This window comes from Megalobrama amblycephala, linkage group LG22 (genome assembly GCF_018812025.1).
Source record: "Megalobrama amblycephala isolate DHTTF-2021 linkage group LG22, ASM1881202v1, whole genome shotgun sequence".
NCBI lineage: Eukaryota > Metazoa > Chordata > Actinopteri > Cypriniformes > Xenocyprididae > Megalobrama > Megalobrama amblycephala.
The window spans coordinates 21,283,838-21,303,031 of record NC_063065.1 but is presented as its reverse complement, the minus strand read 5'-3'; the positions used below and the strand labels follow the sequence as shown (position 1 = coordinate 21,303,031).

At 37.7% G+C, this 19,194-nt stretch overlaps 1 protein-coding gene across 4 annotated transcripts in view; it reads right to left on the bottom strand.

Annotated features, from left to right (window-relative positions):
* Positions 1-19,194, bottom strand: part of ncoa2 (nuclear receptor coactivator 2) — a 128,910-nt gene that overhangs the window by 11,521 nt on the left and 98,195 nt on the right. For 3 of the 4 annotated variants that reach the window (XM_048174183.1, XM_048174184.1, XM_048174182.1), the window contains exons 12-19: positions 14,708-14,903; positions 7,893-8,093; positions 5,778-6,017; positions 5,465-5,594; positions 5,112-5,274; positions 4,018-4,314; positions 2,336-2,413; positions 1,783-2,251 (exon numbers count right to left, since the gene is read on the bottom strand). In XM_048174183.1, the coding sequence (XP_048030140.1) occupies positions 1,783-2,251; positions 2,336-2,413; positions 4,018-4,314; positions 5,112-5,274; positions 5,465-5,594; positions 5,778-6,017; positions 7,893-8,093; positions 14,708-14,903 (1,774 nt within the window). The remainder of the gene's footprint in view (positions 1-1,782; positions 2,252-2,335; positions 2,414-4,017; positions 4,315-5,111; positions 5,275-5,464; positions 5,595-5,777; positions 6,018-7,892; positions 8,094-14,707; positions 14,904-19,194) is intronic. The other variant, XM_048174185.1, reaches the window with a different exon arrangement.

Here is a 19,194-nt window from a genome sequence, read left to right as displayed (position 1 = left end):
CTGCAGATTCGACACACTGATTCATTATGCTCCGAAGCTTCCTGAAGCATTGTTTTGAAATCGGCCATCACTTTATAACTCGTTTTTTTGTTTTTTTGGCGCGCCAAAAATATTCTCGTCACTTTATAATATTAATATTGAACCACTGTACTCACATGAACCGATTTAAATATGTTTTTAGTACCTTTATGAATCTTGAGAGAGGAAATGTCATTGCTGGCTATGCAGGCCTCACTGAGCCATCGGATTTCAACAAAAATATCTTGTGTTCCGAAGATTAACGAAGGTCTTACGGGTGTAGAACGGCATGAGGGTAAGTAATAAATGACAGAATTTTCATTTTTGGGTGAACTAACCCTTTAAGTTTCACATCTAATATTTATATTTTATTTTATTTTATTTTATTTCAATGACCGAAAACAATTTTTACCAGTTTTAGTTAACAACAAAAACTTGGCTTTCTTCCTTCTATGGAACACAAAAGGTGAATTTTTAAGAATATCTTGGCTACTGAATAAAATACACGGACCACTTTTGTGATACATTTATGCTTTTTTCCATCATTTTGGAGTGCAATTTTCATTCAAAAAAGCTGGTTGGGAATTTCAAAAAGTCACCTTTCATGTTCCAAAGTGTTTGGAGCAACATGAGGGTGAGTAAATTATGTCAAAATGATAATTCTGCATAAACTAATCATTTTAGTCTTTTAGAATATAATTTTAAAGGGCTAGTTCACCCAAAAATGATTATCCTATGATTCACCAAAAAATTATCCCATAATTTACTCACCCTCAATCCATCCTAGGTGTATATGTCTTTCTTCTTTCAGCCAAACACAGCTGGAGTTACATTAAAAAATATCCTGGCTTCCAAGCATTATAATGGGAGTGAATCGTACCATTTTTTTTTTAAGTCCAAAAAAGCACATCAGTCCATCATAAAAGTAATCCATACGGCTCCAGGGGATTAATAAAGGCCTGCTTAAGTGAAGCGATGCATTTTTATAAGAAGAATATCCAAATTTTACAACTTTATGAACTAATAACAACTGGCTTCTGGTAACGACCGTATGTGGTTCTAGTTCCGGACGAAAAGGGACCTGACGTATGACGTATTTGATGAACGCAAAAGCGCAGAGGATAGAGCAAAACAATACACCGGTCACAAATTAGAAGTCTAAAATGAGAATTTTTAAAGAGAAATGTCGGAGGAGCTTGAGCTTGTTTGTTGCTGAACCGTCTACTCGCACTTCCTACGTCATACGCCGGAATCAAGTTTATCAAGTTATAATTATGGATATTTTTCTTACAAAAATGCATCACTTAGCTTCAGAAGGCCTTTATTAACCCCCTGGAGCCGTATGGATTACTCTTATGATGGATGGATGTGCTTTTTGGGCTTCAAAATCTCGGCTACTATTCACTCCCATTATAAAGCTTGGAAGAGCCAGAATATTTTTTTAATATAACTCCGACTGTGTTTGGCTGAAAGAAGAAAGTCATAGTATGGCTTGAGGGTGAGTCAATTATGGGACAATTTTCATTTTTGGGTGAACAATCCCTTTAAGATCGGATGTCACTATAGTTGCCGGATTAGTATTTTTACACAGCTGACCTGTATCTGAACTATTGCGTTTCTAATTAAACCATGTTAACTGGCCCTGGTTGTCATTGATTTTTCACTGATCACACAAGTTAAGCCTGTAGCGCTGCTGGTCGCAGGTGTTTGTGCGTGTGTGTGGAAGCGCATGACACACAGACAGAGAGAAAGGGCAGGCAGTACCTGAGCTGGGGAACTGAAAGGCACTGTGCTGCATTTGAGGGCTCATAACAGCCCCAAACTGTCCGCTCAGACTGCCCAGCATCCCCTGGTTAGCTAGACTCATCTGAGAGCCATGCATGGCGCTGTGGGAGAGGAGCTGGGGGGCGGGGAGGTTGGGAGAACCGGGGGAGAAAGGGCTGGTGGAGGGAGGCGGCGAGGCCAGTCCTGTACCGTAGTTGGGCGGATAGGGGAACTGCTGAGGGTTGGCCTGGGGGATCCGCGGGTTGCTCATGGTTCCGGGCATGCCTGCTGCGGCCATGTTGGGCGGCAGGTTGAGGCCTTGGGCTCTCATGACCAAGCTGCGCTGTTGCTGCTGCTGTTGTTGCTGCTGTTGCTGCTGCTGCCGTTGTTGGTCCAGCTGACGCTGACGCAAGTGATTACTCAGCATCTCTCTCTGCCGCTGGGCCAGCATCTGAGCGTTGATTGTCCCCTGAGAGACAGAGAGAGTTCTGTGTTATTTATGCAATATCGACATTGGCGCACGAGATAGAATGCAGTAAATGATTCGGCGTACCTGATTTGGAACGTTGGGTCTTAGAGGTAGGTTCATATTTGACACTCCAGTCATCTGATTCATCATAGGCTGGCGATTCTGGGAGAGACACAAATGTAAGATGGCACATTTTAGAATTATTTCAAAAGATGCTTCACTCATATGTAATTACTATTCAATACTTGAGCAATATATTCTCTTAGGCCCTGTTTATACTTGATGCGTTTTTATCGATCGGATCACGGGTAGACGAGGGAGACACATTTCCTGGTATTTTAATCAGTCTCTTTTGTCCACTTCCAACCACTTCTGTCCAACCACTTCTAGTCTACGGCTCGGTAAATGTATGTTTTTTTTTTTTTTTCAGATCTTTCAATCTAAATGGACAAAATAAGCTCACGCAATTTACATATGAATGCGCCCAGACAAAGGAAAAACCTACAGAGAACATCAGCTTTCGTTTCTGCTCTGATAGCTGCAAGACCACGCCGAACGCTGAGAGTGTGTGTTAGAAATCGGGAATGGTGGGAGAACATTGTGCTTGGTACATTTTTTGTCTTCAAACCAAACTTGGGTCTTCAGCCGACAAAGTTTAAATCCCGTCAGGCTAGCGCGCTTCCCATAATGTTTATGTTAAATCAGTAGGCGGAAATCAGGCCGTCTTTAGTGACTGTTTGAACACATGAACGTTTCCCCTACAAAAGCAATCCAGTTGAATGCGTTTTCGACTACCTCTGGAAGTGCTCCAAAGTGGACAAGCTCAAAATGTTTTACACCCTGTTTACACCTGTATTTAGTGTCGTCCACTTGTGATCCGATCGAACAAAACGCATCTTAATACCAGGTGGGGAAACAGGGCCTTATACTACATTTAAGCAACTGCTCTGTTCTATACAACAGCACGCTTGTTTGTATGATACTGATACACATCAGCTTGACAAACAAGAATTTAATATCAATTAAAAGGCATTCCAAACACAATATGACAAGATATTTTGTTTATTTTTTGCTCTGCCAACAAAAGTTTCATAATAACCCATAAAATTGGAATTCTATGTTGCCAAAAGCCAACAAACACAAGCGGAGTGATGCAAACAGCAAAACATTCTAGGGCTGTAATACAAAATATCATCAGTCTTGGAATGCCATTGTTGTGTAATATAGTATATTACTATTACCATACTATATAAAAGCTAAATATGTAACAAGAATAATTATTTGAAAATAATAAAAACAAGTTATATTTCTAAATAATAATTATCACATTATATATAATCACTGCTTGTAGCTTCAAATCATCAGACACCAAACAGTTATGAGTGATGACCCCTAAATAAACCCAAATGAGGTCAAGAAACAATTCCTGAAATATCCAGCAGGGGGCAGCTAACCACAGACAGTACTATTTCACCAGTCTTATGTCTGATTTACATTGAATAAAGGTTTTAGCTTTCTGTGCGTGTGTATAATGACAGACAAAGATTATGCATTAAGTATTTGGATTAACAAAGCTAAGTGTCACTAATTAACTTAAAAAAAGGGAGAGTGTTCCAATGTGTTGTCTATATCCACTTTAAAGGGTTTTGTTAAAGGTATAGTTCACCTAAAAATACAAGAAGCTATTTTGAGAAATATTTCAGTGTTTTTTGTCCATACAATGGAAGTTAAGAATCACCATAACTGTTTGAGAGTATAAACTATACCTGCTGTGCTTGTAGCCTGTGTTGAAGCTGCAGTCTGAGTGTATTGGGTTGGTTGGGGACGACCCCGGTGGGCCTGAGTCCTGGTCTTGCCGGCACACGGAGCATGGGGTATCCCGGCCTCTGCCCCATCTGTCCCGTCATGCCGTGGAAGCTGGGGTCCTGCATGGGTGCGTACCCGCCCTGCTGCATGTGGGCCTGAGATGCAGTGTACTGCTGCTGGCCGTACATGGGCGGCTTCTGATCCATCATCATACCGGGGTCTTGACCAGAGAACTGATCCTGCTCCACCGGCTGGGCCTGAACACAAGCGTGAGGATACACAGTTAAACTTTAACAAAAAATAATACATGTTATTTACTGTGTGTTTACATTCTCATGTATGTGCAATAATAATATAGTTGTTACAGTTCTGGTTTGGGATTTTATAGTGATGCACAGAAATATCAGCAACCCAAAAAAGAATAATGAGTCATGAAATTGCTCATCAGTGTTTCAACTGTGGAAAGACGTCAATAAAGCAGATAAGATTTACCTCAGGAAAGCCATTCAGTGTTCATAGCTGGTTAGTTAACAGGCAAAAATAACTCTAGAGAGGAGCTTATTGCTAAATAAACATACTATATTACATATTCATTATATTTTTACTTCATTATTTAATGTATTTTTGAATAAATCTGTCATGAAAACGTTTTTATTAGAGCTACTGTTTACATTTCAACAAATTGTTGATAAAAGTTGATATAAACTGCCTTATGTGCAATTTAAATGTTTATATAGTGTTGATTATTTAATATATTTGATTAATCTTTGATGTTTCAGAGGTGAAGATAATAGTTCTATTTTTTATAAAATAATTAAAAACATTTTTCTTTTGTGCATAGTAACAAAGCAGATAATTATTATGAAAGTAAAAGAAAAATGGTTAGTATTGAGCTCATGTAAATGTAATTAATTGATTATTAAATAAACTTTTTGTTTGGTTTTCGGCTAAATGTAAACTTCATTTCTGTGCATCACTAGGTATAGTAAAAGATATAGTCAATATAGTGAAAGAAAAAAGGGACTGGGTTGTAAAAGAAAAAAGCACTATGTACCTGTCCCACTAATGCCGGGATACCAAGTGCACGGTCTATCTCCTCTAGGCCATCGAAATCTTTGAGGACCGTGTAGAGCTGGCTGAGGAGAGCGCCCTCATCGGCCGGACCCTCAGAAGGAGGAGGGCACAGCACATCTTCCTGAGAACCGGGGTATATGGAGCTGACAGACACGAGAGACTCTGATTAAGTAACTGAGACATGAATGATGGGTCATCCCATAATGGATTACATCTGAGTGCATTTGTCTAGAAATTTTGTTATGGAAGGACAAAAATCAACATGTGAAGACAGCACACGCCTCCAATAAACTGGAGGGTCTAACAATAGTGACAATAATAAATGCTGTTTACCTGTTCTGGTTCCCAAATGCCACCGGCTCTATAGGCATCACACTGTCTGGCCATGGAGCCGTCTGATTGGGCGGTGCCTGTTGCTGGGGAAACTGGTGGCCAGCCATGCCCATGTCCATGTTTGACTGGGCTGAGGAAGAAACAGCAGATGATAAAATATGTTAATAAATGCAGGAAAAAAGCCCTTTTTTTGCGCATATAGATCTGAATAAGTAAATAAGTCACTAAATAAAGCTGGTTAGGGTCAGGAATTAAAGCAAACTGAGAAGAAAAGTCTTCCTTTTCCAGAAATATCTGCTCTGTGTACATTTACCATTGGTCATCATCTGTGGCTGAAGCATCTGTCTGGGTCCAGGCTGGCTGTTGGGCCTCATGGGCATGCCTGTGCCAGAGTTAGGCACCATACGAGCGTGGAGCGCCCCCTGCGGGAGAGCGTGCTGGCCGGCGGGTGCAGCTGTGGCGGGTGAGGTAGCACTTCCGACGGGACCAGGGCCCTGTGCGCCCCAACCGTCCTGCTGCATTCCTACACGGGCACCGTTATTACCCATGACTCCTTTAAATAAATAAGAAAATTAATTTTTTGATTGAAACAGAATATTCAGTGAGAATTTATACTAGTGTTCAAAAGTTTGGGGTCGGTATGATTTTTTTATTTATTTATTTTTCTGGAAAAGATGCATAAAATTGATCAAAAGTTACAGTAAAGACATGTTACAAGGGATTACTCAAAATATATATTAAAATAGATAACAGTTATTTTAAATTGTAATAATATTGCATAATATGGCTGTTTTTACTGTATTTTGATCAAATAAAAGCTTTGGTGAACATTTTTCCCACGGAATTGGGCTAGTTTTAAATTGTTTCCATGGGTTGATTTTTTTCCGCTGGGTTAAAGGAAATTCGAATTTCTTTCAATTCGCGTATTATTCACACTGCTTAATTTGTCACTCACATGAACGAGCACGAGCCTCCAATTTCGGCATTTGTTGGCGAGTGAAAATCGGGCCTAAAGACCTTTCAAAAACATTAAGAGACCTTTCAAAAACATTAATAAATCTGACAGATCCCAAACTTTTGAATGGTAGTATAAACTGATTAATTGTGATTTGATTGGGTTGTGAAATTTGGCCAATGATATCATTATGTTGTTTCGGAAGTGATTATATTTTTAATAAAAGATAATAAAACATTTTCTTTTATAAAAACATTCACTGATTAATCATGCATAGTAACAAATAATTATTATGAAAGGAAATACAATCTTCAGTATTAAGTTCAAGTTCTTGATTCAGTGTACAACCAGGTGCATTAGTGCACTTACTGACCAGTCCTACCTTAGCAACTGTTACTATTTTCACAAACCTTTCTATTAGGGATAGTTTTAAACACAGCTCTGTGGATGATATCCAAAAATAAGGTAAAATATTTTTACCGGCTCTCTTATAAGCGTGACACAAAATACACACGAGTAATTTTTCCCCCAAATCTTTCAATATATCTTAAGAAGTTACTGAGGATTGTGTTAGTCTTCATTCCCAAACAAACATTCCTGTGTTTTGTAAAGACTATCTGAGTTAGCGACAGTACCTAAACGAAGAGTCAATTGACAAAATAAATGAGATATATATAAAAAAAAATAATCGTACATATAAAATATGGGTCACATTTTAGATTAGGCTCCAATTCTCACTATTAAGTAACTATTAACTATAACTTTTGCCTTAATAAACTCCTTCATACAGTTTATTAATAGCAAGGTAGTTGTTAAGTTTAGGTATTGGGTAGGATTAAGGAATGTAGAATATGGTCATGCAGAATAAGGCATTAATATGTGCTTTAAAAGTACTAATAAACAACCAATATCCTAGTAATATGCATGCTAACTAGCTGATAGTGAGAATTGGACCCTAAACTAAAGTGTTACCAATATGTTATCATTTAATTCACAAAACTGTGAAACTGTAAAAACTGAACTATAAAAAGCGACCACTTGAAAAAAAAAAAAACGAAGATATGATCAGACAAGAAACCTTGCAATACTTTCCGAAGGTTATGAGTCACTCATATCTAGCCGCTCACAGTCTCAACTTAAGTGCACATACACATGCACGAGAAAGCAACCCACCACACACAAACAAAACGGAGGGGCTTTCTTTAGATCTGACTCAACACTTTTGTGCCGTTTTACACATTTATATTCCTCTTGGCTAACAGCGTCATGCTTGACTGTGCATCAGTGATCACACTGAAACTTTGGTTTGCACATGGTCGAGGCGGCTTTGGAACTTTCCTCTCATTGTAGGTGTTAAGTGTGGGGGAAGCCTCGTTATCTGCAGCATGTCTACAGACAAGCTTCATTTTTCTCCTTTATTTTTTGTTAGTTAACATTTAAAAGCACTGCATTTTTGACCCCAGCTAAACTCACCTGCATTGACCATGTTGGGCTGATTAGGCATGACACTGTGGTTTCCCATCATGCCTTGCTGCTGCATGAGTGAGTAGGGGCTGTTGTTCCTCATCAGAGGGTACTGACCCTGAGCACCTTTAGCAGACATGTTCATTTCCAAAGACACGCTTCTGACCGGAGGAGCTCTGCCGGGATGACCTGGCCGCGGCGCACCGAAATCTATGAACACACACAGCAAACATCCAGTAAGAGGTCATGAAAAATCACCCTATTTAGTTAAAGTCTGGTCTCAGAAAGTTTACATTGATATGATTTTTTTTATGTTTTTAAAGTTCTATATTCACCAAAGCTGCATTGATTTGATCAACAATATAGTTTGAAAATATAATTTGAAAATGTAATTTATTTCTGTGGTCAAAGCTGAATTTTCAGCATCATCAGTGTCACATGATCCTTCAGAAATCATTCTAATATGCTAATTTGATGCTCAAGAAACATTTCTTATCAACAATGTTGAAAACAGTTTTGCTGCTTAATATTTCTGTGGAAACCATGACATTTCTTTCAGGACTATTTTATGAATAGAAAGTTCCAAAAGACATTTATCTGAAACAAAAATCTTTTGTAATATTATTAATGAATTTACTGTACTTTTGATAAATTTAATGCATCCTCACTGAATAATACGGAAGAGGATTAGGGCCAAGCATTAATAAAAAAATAAAACCATCGAGATTAAAGTTGTTAAGTTTCGAGAAAAAAGTCGAGATAAAATGTTGAGAATAAATTCGTTAAATTACAATAAAAAAAACTCGTTAAATTTTGAGAAAAAAGTCAAGATAAAATGTTGAGAATGAAGTCATTAAATTATGAGAAAAAAAGTCGTTAAATTACGAGAACAAATTCGTTAAATTATGAGAAAAATGTTAAATTTCGAGAAAAAAGTTGAGATAAAATGTTGAGAATAAAGTCATTAAATTATGAGAAAAAAGTCGTTAAATTACGAGAACAAATTCGTTAAATTACGAATTTGTTCTCATAATTTAACGACTTTTTTCTCGTAATTTAATGACTTTATTCTCATAATTTAATGACTTTATTCTTATTTTTATCAAAAGTAGTTGACCAAGTCAAGTTAAGTAACCTTTATTTATATAGCGCTTTTTTCAATACCGATTGTTTCAAAGCAGCTTTACAGTGGTAACAGGAAAATAATGCAACAAAGTTTGTTTTGGCTGTACAGCAGCTCTAGAAGAAAACAGTGTCATTGTCCAGCTTGAGTAAGTTCAGTGTTGATTCATTTCCATTTTAAAAAAGTTAGTATTAACTAACTTCATTTATCTATACAGCAGCTCTGGAGAAAACTGTTATATCATCGTCCAGCTCAGTTCAGTTCTCACGCAATGGTGTCAATGCAGTCAGATCAATAATATTGTTGATTATTAAGTGTCCCCAACTAAGCAAGCCAGAGGCGACAGTGGCAAGAAACCCAAACTCCATCAGGTGACAGAATGGAGAAAAAACTTTGGGAGAAACCAGGCTCAGTTGGGGGGGCCAGTTCTCCTCTGGACACAGTCAGTATTAACTTATGTAAATGACTTGACACACACAAACTGTGGTCATTTCTGTTTCTGGCAAGTCTCAGTTGACTGAGCACACCTGAAATCATGTGAATGACAAAAAAAAAAGCGTCATGAGAAACTCATGTTCAGTTTCAGTCAGCCTCTGGGCACACTTGAACAGTTTCAGTGTGTTTTGCACAAATTATGACGTTTGTAGCTGTGAGTTCACTTCATTGTCACCGTCACGTTTATGTATTTCATACATTTTTGCTCTGTGGAAATAAATTAGGACGCTGTTTGTGGACAGAGGAGTGTTCCTCCTGCTGTCACCTTGTAAACAAGTGCAAATAAATCCAAGGCTAGTCAACGAAACTCCTTGAAAACACACAAACGTACAGTGGTCAGTGTAAATGAGTACACCCCCTTTGAAAAGTAACATTTTAAACAATATCTCAATGAACACAAAAACTATTTCCAAAATGTTGACAAGACTAAGTTTTATATAACATCTGTTTAAATTATAACATGAAAGTGAGGTTAATAATAGAACTTGGAGAACAAAATGTTCAGTTTTACTCAAATTAGGGTGATGCAAAAATGAGTACACCCCACTGAAAGTCTCTGGAGCGAAGCTAAATTTTAGACTACAAATGACTAATTTAACAAGAATTTAACCACAGGTGAGTCTAATTATTCATTACACAGGTGTCCAGCAGACAGTTGACTATAAAAGGGTGTTAAAACCCCTTCCCATTTCATGCTGTCAGCAATGGCACCACATGGAAGAGAAATGTCACAAGACCTGAGAAAGAAAATAATTTCCTTACACCAGAATGGTGAAGGCTACAAGAAGATCAGCAAAGCTTTACTTATCAGTCAGAATACTGTAGCAAAAATTAGCAAAAATTTAAAAAAGATGGAACTGCAACCATCTCACAGAGATGTCCAGGTCGTCCACGGAAGTTAACACCTCGACAGGAGCGTCTTCTGATGAGAAGGGTTGAAGAAAATAGGCATGCAAGTTCACTGCAGTTATCTAAAGAAGTAGAAAGCCAAACTGGGGTGACTATTTCCCGTAACGCAATACGGCGTACACTGCAGAGGAATGGCATGCATGGGTGCCGTCCACGAAAGAAGCCTTTCCTAAAGCCCAGGCACAAAAAAGCCCACCTAGAGTTTGCCAGGGCCCATGCTGACAAAGATGAAGACTACTGGGACTCTATAGTGATGAGACCAAGATAAATGTTTTTGGAACTGATGGCTTCAAAACTGTATGGCGTCACAAAGGTGAGGAATACAAAGAAAAATGCATGGTGCCTACAGTGAAACATGGTGGTGGCAGTGTCCTTATGTGGGGCTGCATGAGTGCTGCTGGTGTCGGGGAGCTGCATTTCATTGATGGCATCATGAATTCACAGATGTACTGTTCTACTGAAAGAGAAGATGGTAACATCACTCTGTGCTCTTGGTCGTCGAGCACTTTTCCAACATGACAATGATCCTAAACACACATCTAAGGCCACTGTTGGATTTCTGAAGAAGAACAGGGTGAAAGTGATTCAGTGGCTTCTGATCTGAACCCAATCGAACACCAATGGGGAATTCTGAAGAGACAAGTTGAGCATCACTCTCCATCCAGCATCCAGTCTCTAAAAGAGCTCATTCTTGAAGAACAGAAAGAGATAGATGTTGCAAAATGTCGCCAACTTGTTCATTCCATGCCTAGAAGACTTGGTGCTGTCATTAAAAATCATGGAGGCCATACAAACTACTAGATGTTGTAGTTTTTGTTGGTTGTGGGGTGTACTTATATTTGCATCACCCTAATTTGAGTAAAACTGAACATTTTGTTCTCCAAGTTATATTATTAACCTCACTTTCATGTTATAAGTTAAACAGATGTTATATAAAACTTAGTCTTGTCAACATTTTGGAAATAGTTTTTGTGTTCATTGAGATATTGTTTAAAATGTTACTTTTCAAAGGGGGTGTACTCATTTACGCTGAGCACTGTACATTCACACTTACTATCAGGTGAAGTCTGGATAGGATTATGATGTCAGAGCTGGTTAAAGGTGACATACAGTTGTTCTAAAGGTAGTTGATTACATAACACATAACATACACAAGTGCGTTACATTGGTCTAATCTTCTTACATGAGAGTTCAAGAGGGTGTTTGTGCATAAATATGAGCGATAAGGCAATTATATGACTATTTGTATACAAACAAGCAAGCAAGCTTGGAAATAAGTTGTTCACATTCAATTTTGTCTTTTAACATGCCCCTAATCTGCCTTTTCAAATATTACCTTTCATATAGTGTGTAATATAGCTGTTTGGGAATGTAAAAGGTCTGCAAGGAAATATTCAGAAATAATGATTATAATATTTCTATGTTAGCCTTTATGAATATTTAAAATATGTTTAGGTGTATTTATACATTTGTGGCAGTGATTAACACAGAAACTTAAAAATGACACTTCATGACAAAAATTTGCCACCCCCTGTAGGCTACAGAAGTGCTGAGGAAGCCTTCGAAGCTGAAATTCAGATACGGTATTGGCCGTTTTGTTTCCGGCACTGACTGTAAACGGTAGATCAATCACAACAGACTGGGCCATCTGACCAATCAGAGCAGAGTAAGCTTGCGTAAAGGAGGGATCCCACTTCTGACAAACCTAACCTCTGGGGGCAGTCGTGGCCTAATGGTTAGAGGGTCAGACTGGTAACCCGAAGATTGCAGATTCGATTCTTAATACCAGCAGGAAATGACCGAGGTGCCCTTGGGCAAGGCCCCTAACCCCAAATCACTCCCCGGGCGCCACAGCAAAAATGGCTGGCCACTGCTCTGGCTGTGTGTGTCCACAGATTGCAGTGTGTGTGTTCACTACTCACTACTCCTAATGTATGTGCACTAACTTGGATGGGTTAAATGCAGAAGACAAATTGCAAAGTATACATAGTTACATTGTACTTACTCAAGTAAGTACTGAGTAATATTATTTAACCACATGCACTTACTATAGAGTTATGGTTAGGGTTAGGTTTAGGGTTAGTTACTTGTAATTATGCATAATTTACTGCTATTACTATAGTAAGTACATGCAGTAACATGTTAATACGTCACCTTAAAATAAAGTGTTACCAAACTTAAAAACCAAATTGTTTATCTAACCTTTTCAGGCACTGTGAGAAAAGAGGTGATGCTGCACAAGAGTTTTTTGACCTTGGATGCATGCAAGCCTATTGTAGGAGACCGCCAAAACAAAATGAGGAACCTTTAATATAGCATAATTGGGGCACTTTAAGGTTGGAATGCACTACACTCCTTTTGCCCTGATTTACAGTCTGGACAAGTCCATGCTGCTTGCCGAAAGTCAGAGCCAGTCTGCAGATTTGAGATGACATTTCACAGAAAATGCACGATGGACACAGACTCCGACTTTTAGATTCAGACTCTGATTCCATCCAGTTGAAGGATATCACGCATTTTTGGTTTTTGAGCTGATTTTAGAACACATTTTTTACATTTGTTATGCGCTTCCTACACATTAAAAAAATAAATATTTTTCAAAGTAGTAAATAAAGATTAAAGGTGCCCTAGATTCAAAAATTTAATTTACGTCGGCATAGTTGAATAACAAGAGTTCAGTACATGGAAATGACATACAGTGAGTCTCAAACTCCACTGTTTCTTCCTTCTTATATAAATCTCATTTGTTTAAACGACCTCCAAAGAACAGGCGAATCTCAACATAACACCGACTGTTACGTAACAGTTGGGGTGTACGACCCCAATATTTGCATATGCCAGCCCATGATCAAGGCATTACACAAGGGCAGAACGTCTGGATCTGTGCACAGCTGAATAATCAGACTAGGTAAGCAAGCAAGGACAACAGCGAAAAATGGCAGATGGAGCAATAATAACTGACATGATCATTGATAAGATGATATTTTTAGTGATATTTGTAAATTGTCTTTCTAAATGTTTTGTTAGCATGTTGCTTATGTACTGTTAAATGTGGTTAAAGTTACCATCGTTTATTACTGTATTCACGGAGACGAGAGCCGTCGCTATTTTCATTTTTAAACACTTGCAGTTTGTATAATTCATAAACACAACTTAATTCTTTATAAATCTCTCCAACAGTGTAGCATTAGCCCGTTAGCCACGGAGCACAGCCTCAAACTCATTCATAAACAAATGTAAACATCCAAATAAATACTATACTCACAGGAATCGATGTATGCATGATGAACACTTTGTAAAGATCCATTTTGAGGGTTATATTAGCTGTGTGAACTTTGTGTTTGCTCTTTAAGGCAGTTGAGAGCTCGCGGGGGCGGGGGAGCAGGAGATTTAAAGGGGCCGCACATGCTTAATCGGTGCATATGTAATGATGGCTCAAAATAGGCAGTTAAAAAAAAATTAATTAAAAAAAAAATCTATGGGGTATTTTGAGCTGAAACTTCACAGACATGCTCAGGGGACACCTTAGACTTATATTACATCTTTTGAAAAGGCACCTCTAGGGCACCTTTAATGCAGTATGTTTTACAAGAAATACTATTCCAGACTTTCTATTTCAAAATTTCACATTAAAGTCAATGTTACTTGCCATTTGTTTGTAATTAATAGTGACATTTACCATTTTTGAGTGAAAATTTCAACACCATTTTTTTTCATTTAGTGTATGATGCCCAGTTTTTCCTCGTCAAAGTTGTCAAGTGACTAGTGTTTTAAAATCTGTCCAGATTTGATAAGTAGTGTATTCCAGCCTTAAAGCCTTGGGTATACTTCGTTTTTTTTACACGAGTACGCTAGTGCATGCGAACATTTGAACGCACAGCCTTGCAAAGTATACTTCACTTGACTCGTACGCGTACAATAGCATTTGACGCATGCACAGTTTTGAGCAACCCATGTAAACATATTTGTATTCTTTCATGCTAGAGAGGGTACTTTCTAATCTCTTCTCACAATCTGTCGTCTATATATGCCTCCATTGTCGCTGTAGCTTGCTTTCGTTACGATCCGTTCTGTTTATGCTTGTTTTCTTCATCTACCTTGTGAATCAACGCTCTGGGGGCAGGGTTGCCATCTTGTGGATAAACTAATCACTGCAAAAAATAAAAAATAAATGCGCATGTGCGAAAATACGCACAGTTATAAAAATCCAGCGGTGCGCGTACAGTATGCTGACCCTCACGTACGTGTAAAAAGTGAAGTATACTTTGGCCTGTAGAAGAATGTGTGCGTTACTCACTCTGTTGGCCCACAGCCTGTAGTGCTCTCTGTTGCTGGGGACCCATGCTGGCTCCGCCCTCTCCAGTCATCTGCAGGATGTCATTGATGATTGACTGCTTGTCCACGGCAGCAGGCAAAGATACAGGCCGTGAGTCCGAGAACAGGCCTGGCTGACTGTTCTGTAGATCATCCAGGATATCATCCAGCTCGCTCGACTGCAAACACACAAGAGAATTTCTTTAGCTTAGATTTTCCATTAGTCTCTGAAATCACATCAGACTACAATATGTTTGTCAAGGTCAAATTTCTGGTGGTTTTTGGATGCACGTGAAAATATCTTCTTGTATATAACATACCCATGCACTTTATCATACATAATGACACCGTTTTACATGCAGACTGTATAGTCACAAGGCTTGGTATCTCAAAGTCTCATGGATTTAGACCTCAGCAGGGAAACGCTGGAGAGTTCGAAGTCTGCCTGCTGAAACACACCCCTCTCCCTCTCACATGTACACACACACAGGGCTGGAATCTAGGACACACTTCACATTGAGTTAAAGGAGGCTAACTGAACACTACTCCATTTGCCATGGTTCGGTTACCATCTTTAAACCCTAGATTGCTTCTCCATCATAGCAAGATCTTGTAAATGCATGCAGGCAAACAGATTCAGCACGGTCTGGAACGCAGCTTGACTTTAAATACATCATCGATTCGACTTAAAATCCTTTCATCTCCTTCATAAGCTTTTAAAAATATTTATTACCTTAGAAATCTAAATGCACACTTGGCTGTAGTGCGCTACAGTTGTGAAGTGTCTATGTTGCATTTGAAATATCTGCCCTAATGCATTGCAACTTTTTTGTTCTGGTTTGAGTTTGACAAACCCCAACTCAACCTGTTGAGATAAAGAAACTTTCTTACAGCAGTTCATTTCAGATAAACAATGTCAGCTTTAAGATTCAGAACTGTACTTTTGTTTATCTTGAGCTGTCGTCGTCTATCAGGAAAGACAAAAAAAATGCATACAACTTTAATAAATGACACTAAATAAATGCTAAATCAAGTCTCCTGTACACAAGCACTCTACAGTTGGAGATATAAATATTTATGCTGGTTAATATATAGATTTTAGTAGAAGCCTAGTTCTGGAACTTTTCATAAACATGCATTAAAGTCTTTAAGCCACCACAAGGGGGCAGCACATGTGACGTCTCTATAACAATCAGGACAGCATAATACAGATTGATCAATCATTTAGAATTTTCCAGAGCAGCTCTACTGCAAGATCTCAGTTAATCATGCATATATATATATAAGGCTATAACACAGTAATCATAATTATATATATATATATATATATATATATATATATATATATATATATATATACACATACATATACATGCATATATAAGACAAACCATGTGCAAAATCATGTCAACAACATTGCTGAGTATTTTCTCCTTAAAACTGCAGTGAAAAAAAGACAGTCTCAAACCAAAGACGTCACAAACTAATTTGGGACTAATTTGCATATTCATTGATCCGCGTATATTAAATGAGGCAAGGGTGTAAAGTTGCATTCAAGCTCTTTTAAGGCATGAAGATTTTTTTTTTTTTTTTTTTTTTACAGGAAAAAAAAACATTTAAAATGTCATTTTGGTGATCAAAGATGAGTATTAAGGGATAAAATGATTGATTACAGTGACTTTAAAAATCTTAGTTTACAAATAAATGACATTAGAGCGGCTCTTTTGTGCAGAATCATTAATATAACCAGGGCAGTGGGCCACAGCAGATTGTTGTTGTAGAGGGCAATTGAGAGGTCAAAGATCACATGCTGTATATTATTCTGTTGAAAGTTTGCCTGCATGCTGCATCTCTGCAGCCTAATGAAGCCGTCGGTCTCTCCTGCCACTGATTTGCGACTCAGTGTGCAGTGTGGAGGAAAAGCGCTGCACAAACAGGATGTGAGCGGAGAGGAGGAACTGCTTAATGAGGTCACTCTCCTTGTGTAGCGCTCGGAAGCTCTTTTCCCAATCTCTCTCCCTCTCTCTCATCTCATGCACACACATACACACATATATGAACACACACTTGTGTGAGCACCACCTGTCCCTGGCTGCCCTCTTGAATCAAACCTGCTGCTGATTATTCACTGTCCGTGCATCTCACAGGCAGCTTGTTTCAGCCATCTCTTACTTCCTCTTTCCAATTATCACTCTCTGGTCTCTCTCCTGTGTATTATCTGTGTGCACTTGCTCAGTCCAGACAGGAAGGTGCCTGTGCATTAGCATGGATTCTTTATATCGCATTGAGCTGCACCTCCACGGATCACTTGCTCGCCAGTGGGAGCGCTGACGTCAGCGTGATGTTGAGCCAATAGAGGAAAAGCTCCCTGTGTGGAGATCTATGAGACCTGTGTTTCTCATCAGCTACCAGAGCACTTACAGTAAAACAATCTGACATATTCCACTATAATTTACACTTTGTGATGGTTATTTTGGATGTGGGTAGACATGTCCATGAACTTAAATTGCATATGAATGTATAAGGGAAAGAAAGTGTATATTTAGAGACTTTGTGACTGGCCATAATTTATTTATTTTTTAAAGAAGTTTTTAACCATTTTAAATCTTTTTTCCCCCCAGTTCACTTTACCAGTCTTAAGGCATGACAAATGAACTTTACACATTATTATTAGGTCATTGGAACTGCAGGTACGCTACTATTCAAAAGTTGGACATCGCTACGATTTTGTAATGTTTTTAAAATAAGTCTCTTACGCTCAACAAAGCTGCATTTATTTAATAAAAAATACAGTAAAACTAATATTGTGAAATATTATTGCGTTATTATTTAAAGTAACTGATTTCTAATTGAATATATTTTAAAATGTATCATCAGAAATCATTCTAATATGCTGATTTGGAGCTCATGAACAATTTCTTATTATTATCAATGCTGAAAACAGTTGTGCTGCTTAATATTTTTGTAATATTTTGTGTAATATTTTATCAGGATTCGATGAATAGAACGTTCAGAAGAACATAATTTATTTGAAATCGAAACCTTAAACGTCACTTTTGATCAACTGTTTAAGTCCTTGCTGAATTAAAGTTAATATATATATATATATATATATACACATATACATACACACACTGGCACCAAGCATTTGATAGGCAATTATGTATATTAAATTATTTTATTTTTGTATAATCGATTTGGTGTTTACATAACATATGTGTGTATATATATATATTATACATAATATATATAAATATTATAATAAAGAGTCTAATAATGTCTCTGTATGTATGTGTATATATATATATATATATATATATATATATATATATATATATATATATATATATATATATATATATATATATATATATATATATATATATATATATATATATATATATATATATATATAAAATATGCATATGTTATGTAAACACAAACTTTTAAGTTGGATGCGATTAATCAATTTGACAGCACTAATAATAAATAAATAAAAAGTATTAGAAAAACGTTCATTTTTTTTTTTTTAATTCCAGCATGTCATACTGTGGTCAAATGCTTGAAATTTTATGACTAAAATAAATATAAATAAATAAACCTTACGTTGAAAGACATGTTTTAGGACATTTTATGCAAATTCCTGAAAGTTACAGAAAAATTCAACCATCAACACTTTTCAGGCCAAAGACCCTTAGTGAATAAAAAGACAAATCATTGCAAAACTAGAGACCTCAATGCTGGTTTGATGAGACAAGTGGCTGTTAGTTGTGTAGACAGGATCAGGACCGCAGGGGTAAGAGGGGTTACAGGGTTAATTGGCACACAGTGGAACCACCAATGAAGCGTCAGTGTCAGGATAGGGACAGCTGTCTGCACCGCGTGTGTGTGTGCAACCGAGGAATGGTATAAGGGTGCCGATTAGAGCTCTGCGAGGGGTTGGGAAGGACAGAGGAGTGACACCCTATCCTGAGTCACACTTCCTGCTGCAGAGACACACATGCACCTCAGCAAGCGCATCAGACTGTAACACACATACAAAGCACATCTACAGAAGCACACTAAGGGAAAGACAAACCCTTGCAGCCACTAATGAAAAAAACTAAAATCCTTCTCTGTACATGAGTACGTAGAGAGACAGAAGCACAAAAAAAAAAAAAAAAAAAAAAAAAAAAAAAAAAAAAAACCTCGCGCCGTTCCTAGAGAGTAACTTTGCTGTCTGCTTCTTCATGCTAACTAAAAGGGAACCTCATAATTTAATGATTTGGAACGCTGTAACAAAATAGTGCTCACTTTAATCTTTCCTATACTGTATATATCTATAATTAACACCTCTTTTACCTCTATCTCTCATCTTGCATGATAACTGGATTAAACGTAACAAAATCAGGAATCAACAATGTAGTACACAATAGGCAGCATACTGTGTAGCTGAACATAGCCTTTAATGGAGCTCACAGCAATGCATTA